The 7380-nt window shown below is 39.8% G+C and overlaps 1 protein-coding gene across 2 annotated transcripts in view; it reads left to right on the top strand.

Annotated features, from left to right (window-relative positions):
- Nucleotides 1-3619: 3619 nt before the first annotated feature.
- Nucleotides 3620-7380, top strand: part of tbc1d23 (TBC1 domain family, member 23) — a 39877-nt gene continuing 36116 nt past the window's right edge. For both annotated transcript variants that reach the window (XM_062997239.1, XM_062997238.1), the window contains exon 1: nucleotides 3620-3653. In XM_062997239.1, the coding sequence (XP_062853309.1) occupies nucleotides 3649-3653 (5 nt within the window). In that variant the 5' untranslated portion in view covers nucleotides 3620-3648. The remainder of the gene's footprint in view (nucleotides 3654-7380) is intronic.

The raw sequence follows: 7380 nt of genomic DNA, 5'->3' as shown, positions 1-7380 counted from the left end.
TCAGCCAAGACTGGAGGCAAAAGATGTCCTGATAATGTCAGAGATTATGTGTAAAACCCAAGTAAAGGACAGCATATAATAAAGCATGATTATTTTCAATCAAATAATTGCTTGTACTGAATAAATTGCCTGGCATTTTCTTTTATTTAGACACAACACACAATGAAAACATCCTCATCTCATGCATCTCATTTATGTCATGAATGTAACCAACCAAGTGTAAAACATGACGTTAAATCCTAATAAAACAAACTAAAACGCTGTGTCATACAGTGTGACGTAGTAATCTTATCTAAAAACTGCTGATATTGATATAATTTGCTCAATCAGCATGAAAGTCAGAATGTTACACAATTCACTTGCAATAACATGTTTCACAGAGGTCTCCAAACATCACAAGGTTTTGTACGGCACTTTTAAGATAGCCGACTAGTTTTATTTTCTGTATATATCGTCAGCTCTCTAGATTATCACTTTTCTGCTGTAATTATACAAATAAAGCTGTAAATAAATCAAAATGCTGCATATCTTTAACTCATAGTCAACAATGTTTTATGTTTTTCATAGACAAGTGTAAACCATGCTGGGTCTGTCGATGTTAAAATGGTATATTGGTCCCCTTGCATTATGTAGAGAAAACCTAAAGATTGTCCTTGCATGTGAGCCTGTGCTACTTTATCTCTGCTGTGGAGTTCTTCTGCTCTGTGATGATAACCCGTCTCGCTGAACGGCGGCAGCATTGGACTAAATTTACAACGTGTGTCATTCTTTACAACTGCATGTTTGCAGCTCACCTGAGTAACTTCTCTTTCTACTGTTTGAAACTGAACTTTGCATAAAGGTGCTCCTCCCAACCTGACATGTGAACCCTTGAATCGTTGCTGTACACAAGCCTTGGCCTCGAGGTCAGATCTACTAGTTGAGAAATGTTTGGAAATAGTAATGTTAATGTTATGTGTAATTGTAATGTAACACATAATAAAGAAATGTTAAAAAAGTTACAATTATTAATAATAAATGCATAATTGCATAATATCCAACCAGCAGTATGTTATTTTACCATTAATCCTTATGTATCCTTATGTTTATGTAGCACCTTTCACGAACCCATGGATGTGCCTAATGTTCCATAATTATGAATAGATTAATAACAGACATGGGAATGTATTTCATCTGCATGATGCTTCTCTTCTTCAGGATTTTTGCTTAAACCCATTAGATATTGTACAGTGCTCTAAAAGGTTATGCAGCCCTTAAACTGTCACATAAATTGTCATAATTTGGGATTTAAATAAGATGCACACAATATGGTTTTGGCCCAGTCCAGTTAACAAAGTCAACAATGCAAAGGTTTTTCCACTACTATGAGTAATGATGAAGTGTTATACACAAACCATTTGATGGATTGAAGAAACTTTGTATAGAGCTCCTTAGGGGTCACTAATAAGAAAAAATATGTGAAGAACAAAATCTGTACCCACGGCTTAGTAATCCTTACTCACAGTTTATAAACTGTACCCACGGATTTGTAAACTGTACCCTCACATTTGTAAACCGTACTTTCAGATTTAAAATGTATGACCTGTGATTTTAGTTAATTCCTCCTTAACTGTGTCACCAATATTAAGGTTTGCATGGTGGTTATAGCGAACTGATGTTAATAAATACGTAAAAAATAATAAATATAAATACTTGGATCATCAAATATTAGGGTTTTATACGTACATACAGTAATTTCACATTTGAACTACCCCGAGGTGGTTCTGACGGAAACCTGTTTAGCCACCTGAGGTTAAAGACTGCACGCTGAGACTGATGTGCCGACAATGCTGCTCCTACTAGATGTGACGGGGCCTGGCTTGTTTGCACCAAAAATGTCAAGAACTTACAACAGACTTTATAACAGACTAGACTGAACAATGAAGAACTCACATTATTTTTTGCTAGTTTTAACTTAGTTTAATTTAATTGTGTGTTTGTATGATTTGTGTAAATTCTATTTATTTAAAGTTTCCTCCAGGCCACCCAAAGAGGACGGGGGTCCTTGCTGAGTCTGGTTCCTCTAAAGGTTTCATCTTGTAATTTTAAGGGAGTTTTTCCTTGCCACTGTCGCCCTTGGCTTGCTCAACAGGGGTTTTTGGTCGGTCGGTCCTGGATTCTGTAAAATTGATTTGACTTGAAATTGATATGCACCTAAATGGCATTTACTCATTCTAAATCTTTTTTGCCTTCCTGGCTGTTTATTTTTGTTTTCGATTCAGTGGCTTTTTTTGTTAAAAAAAATGCAAACTAGCCAAAACAAAGTCCTGGTATGCAGGTCATATCATATCTTGATCAGATTGTGATTCTGAATACATCACACACTCTCTTGAATACAGTGACAGAGAGTAAAACCACTTTCAGCCCCTGTAGTTTAAATTATAAGCAACAGAGCCAAATATACACATTTTTGATTAATGTGCTGTTTGTTAGCCTGTTAGCATTGCGATCTGCGCCTCAGGTGATTGCGACACCGCGGAGCTTCTTTACGGCTAGGTGTGACGTGGATGTCACCACAGCAATGGCGGACGCTGTAGAGGAAGGGCTTCAGAGCAGCTGGTAAGACAGAGATGGCTTAATACATTTTATTAAAGAAACACACTTCAGAATGGAAATATGTAACTCGTAATGGACACCGAGATGTTATAACTGTCACGAAATTATCTACGAGTGAACGAATACGGTCAAATACAACATCTAATGAGCTACGAACCTGATTGCTTGGCTTTTTCGTTGAGCTGTCGGCCGAATTTCAAACGGCTTTGTCCGTTTAAAGTAGTGCACTGGATTGGAGCGAATAAGTAAAGTAATGTAGTGCGCTAATGAAGGGAGCATGGAGGTATTTGGGATTCATCCAGAAGAGTATTGTTATAAGGTTTTACCAAATAGCTTGATAAAAATACTGCTGCCCAGCATTGTATTGATAACATAACAGTTGCGTTTTGATGATATTTATTTTTCTGAGCAATAGATATCATAGAATAAGTTAAAGATTGGTCACATTAATCACTTTATGGCGAAATCTATCCAATGATGTGCGTCTGTGTCGTTAAAATTATAGGTTGATTGCTTGGTTTGCAGCTTTATCATTGTTTAAGTGTAAAATCATGCAGATAAGAGCTTAGGATCACCGTGTTACGTACACCTTTCTAATTTTCTACCTAAATGTCAAGCACTTGTTTGTCCAGTTTGACCAGTCAGATAAAATGAACCAGTATCATCAGCTAGAGTCTCTGTATAGATCATAAACATCTAATAAAAGTCTGTTCTCCGCTATTTTTGCTGCTTCTTTGTGTGAGTTTATAGATTTTTAATGATCAGATTACTGAAGTGCATGTAAACTTAATAACCTGATTGTCATCTGATTTCTTAAGTATGGTGTTGTAAAGCTTGGAGTCAGTGGCACTTAAGGGACAAGAGAAGGAGCTGGAGGTGGCAGAGATGAAGCTGAGATTGTCGTTGGGAGTGATGAGGATGGACAGGATTAAGAAGGAGTTAGGGAGTTGAGATTGAGATGGTTTGGGCATGTGCAGAGGAGGGATGAGAGATCTATGGAGAGAAGGGTGCTGAGGATGGAGCCACCAGGTACCCGAGGAGGAGAAGGATGTGATGAGGTAGGACATACTGCAGGTTGGTTTGACGGAGGAGGATGTTCTGGACATCCATATTGAACAGAACGCAAAAGCAGTACGCAAGAGCGGGTACTGTGTCCGAATACGTAGTATTCATTAAACAGTACGCGAAAAATACCCGGATAACCTACTGCATGGGCAGCCTCTTTTGAGTATGCAAACGATGCACGCTTGTGGTCCGATAATCTATCCCATTATTCAGCTGGAGCTGCAAAGGCATTCGTAGCGAAGAAGAGAGATGGCGGAAAGCGGAGTAAGACTAACATAAAAAATTTCACGATTAAGTACGACCCTGAATAACGTTATGAGCAGCTTCGTGGAGAGCGACAGAATTCATTTTGTCTGATTTTAAAATTGTTATAACTCTGGCGATGTGACGTCATGCATCACGTGACGTTGGTAGTATGGCAGAAGTAGTACGTACGAGGTTGCGTGCATACTGACAGAGGAGGATGTTCAGGACCGGGCAGGATAGAGACAAGTGATCAGCTTTGGCGGCCCCGAAGCTTTATGTTTAACTGTTACAGAACACTTGAGATGCTCACTTTATTGTGGTGTTTGTTTTATTGAGTAGTTAATATAAGTAAATCGATGTCAGTTGTCTGGAACACAAAACTTCCATCTGGTTTCTGAGCCACGCCCCAAATTCGGTACCTATTCTGGATGTTACTATGGAAAAGCAATGACATTTACCACTGTAGTGCTTGCATTTTATTTTGTCGCTGATTTATTTCCATAAACAATGCCTTTGCAACAAGTACTGATGTACATCCTGCAGTCTTTCAACTAGTCCCTCAGGGTTCTGTACTCGGTCCTCTTCTGTTTTCCATATACACCCACTCTCTTGGTAAAGTCATATCCTACAGTGGCTTATCTTACCATTTCTATGCTGATATTACTCAGCTTATCCTGTCGAGTCTCGGCTTGCATCACGGCTGATATCTCTTTATAGATATCAGCTCATCATCTGAAACCACAGTAAGACAGAGCTGATATATTTCTGGAGAGATCTGTCTCCATGCCAAGACCTATTCATTTCTCTCAGAAACCTTGATGTCCTCCTTAATAGCGAGCCGTCCTTCTCGGCTCATGTTGCTACTCTGAACCGATCGTGCTGATTCAGTCTGTACAGGATCAGAAGGAATGTTGTCGATTCTCTTGTCATTTCAAGGCTGTGCTATGGACTACTGCAACTCCTTGCTGGCAGGTTCACCCATATCTATTATCAGACGCCTGTAAGTGATTTAAAATGCAGCCGCCTGCCTGGCATCACCCCACTGCTGCGCTCTCTTCACTGGTTTCGTGTAGCTGCCCACATTCAATTTAAAACAGTGATGCTTGCCTGGACCTTAAGAATGATGGGCATCAGGGCTCTTCTCTGTAGTAGCATCCAGGTTGTGGAATGAAGTTCCCCTGTCTGTCTGAACACAGTCTATTACCGTCTAATCAAAATATGATGAAATTACCCTGAACATATATTTACTAAGTCTTCTATTACCTTCTGTTTAGTAATCTTGTCTATTAATCCTCCAAAAATTCAATTCTACGTATACTTTTGCTGTATCAGATTTGTGTTCTTAGCTGTTATTTGTACTACAGCAGGTGTACGTCTGCATTATAGTGGCCCTCAAAGGGCCGATTGTAACGTATCCTGCTGTGATTTTAAGTCTTGGACAATTTGTTGTTTTTCTTGGAGTTTGGTGTCTGTGGATTCTGTGTTGGTGTCAAAATGCCAAATTTATTCTGTATATTTATAATGTACATCTACATTTATATTGTCCTCCTTTACCACAGACACGCCTCATAACAATCAATTTTCTCTTCTTGTACATTTTGGGATGATTTGTAAATATTTCTCAGCATCACTTGTTGGAAAACCGCCTCAGTTAAACTCTGATGTGGAAACACTGATATCTAGTGGCTAATGCGGTCACTTTGCGGGTCACAAACTCGGCGTGCATTGTGGAAGATGCGGTTTATGTACTGTTTTACAGTGTATTATAAGACAATCATACGTCTTTTAAGCTCTCACGGGCCACAAAAAATGACGTGGCGGGCCTTGAGTTTGACACGTGTACTAGAGTATGAAAATGTTTACTGTGGAAGCCCTTGATTTTATTTATTTATTTATAAATTTTTTTACTTTGTTCAGGTTGTATGTTCTTGTTTCTTTATAAGTACAATGTCAAAATAAGTTGAAACTGAAGTGAATATTTACCAGATTAAATATAATGAACATATTCATCATATTAAATAATTAATATACAGTAGACCCGTGACTAACGAACCATTTACCATACGAACATTTTGGGTTACGAGCGATTTGTTTTCAATTTAACGTACGAACCGAAATTCGCACGTGAATGAAACGGGTGACGTAACGAACAAGTTGACTGACTCTCTCTCTCTCTCTCTCTCTCTCTCTCTCTCTCTCTCTATATATATATATATATATATATATATATATATATATATATATATATATATATATATATATATATACACACAGGGGTTGGACAAAATAACTGAAACACCTGGTTTTAGACCACAATAATTTGTTAGTATGGTGTAGGGCCTCCTTTTGCGGCCAATACAGCGTCAATTCGTCTTGGAAATGACATATACAAGTCCTGCACAGTGGTCAGAGGGATTTTAAGCCATTCTTCTTGCAGGATAGTGGCCAGGTCACTACGTGATGCTGGTGGAGGAAAACGTTTCCTGACTCGCTTCTCCAAAACACCCCAAAGTGGCTCAATAATATTTAGATCTGGTGACTGTGCAGGCCATGGGAGATGTTCAACTTCACTTTCATGTTCATCAAACCAATCTTTCACCAGTCTTGCTGTGTGTATTGGTGCATTGTCATCCTGATACACGGCACCGCCATTGGATGCACATGGTCCTCCAGAATGGTTCGGTAGTCCTTGGCAGTGACGCGCCCATCTAGCACAAGTATTGGGCCAAGGGAATGCCATGATATGGCAGCCCAAACCATCACTGATCCACCCCCATGCTTCACTCTGGGCATGGAACAGTCTGGGTGGTACGCTTCTTTGGGGCTTCTCCACACCGTAACTCTCCCGGATGTGGGGAAAACAGTAAAGGTAGACTCATCAGAGAACAATACATGTTTCACATTGTCCACAGCCCAAGATTTGCACTCCTTGCACCATTGAAACCGACGTTTGGCATTGGCACGAGTGACCAAAGGTTTGTCTATAGCAGCCCGGCCGTGTATATTGACCCTGTGGAGCTCCCGACGGACAGTTCTGGTGGAAACAGGAGAGTTGAGGTGCACATTTAATTCTGCCGTGATTTGGGCAGCCGTGGTTTTATGTTTTTTGGATACGATCCGGGTTAGCACCCGAACATCCCTTTCAGACAGCTTCCTCTTGCGTCCACAGTTAATCCTGTTGGATGTGGTTTGTCCTTCTTGGTGGTATGCTGACATTACCCTGGATACCGTGGCTCTTGATACATCACAAAGACTTGCTGTCTTGGTCACAGATGCGCCAGCAAGACGTGCACCAACAATTTGTCCTCTTTTGAACTCTGGTATGTCACCCATAATGTTGTGTGCATTGCAATATTTTGAGCAAAACTGTGCTCTTACCCTGCTAATTGAACCTTCACACTCTGCTCTTACTGGTGCAATGTGTAATTAATGAAGATTGGCCACCAGACTGGTCCAATTTAGCCATGAAACCTC

Source organism: Trichomycterus rosablanca, chromosome 6 (genome assembly GCF_030014385.1).
Source record: "Trichomycterus rosablanca isolate fTriRos1 chromosome 6, fTriRos1.hap1, whole genome shotgun sequence".
Taxonomy (NCBI): domain Eukaryota; kingdom Metazoa; phylum Chordata; class Actinopteri; order Siluriformes; family Trichomycteridae; genus Trichomycterus; species Trichomycterus rosablanca.
Note: the sequence above shows the minus strand (reverse complement) of the source record. Positions and strands in the feature narration are given on the sequence as shown.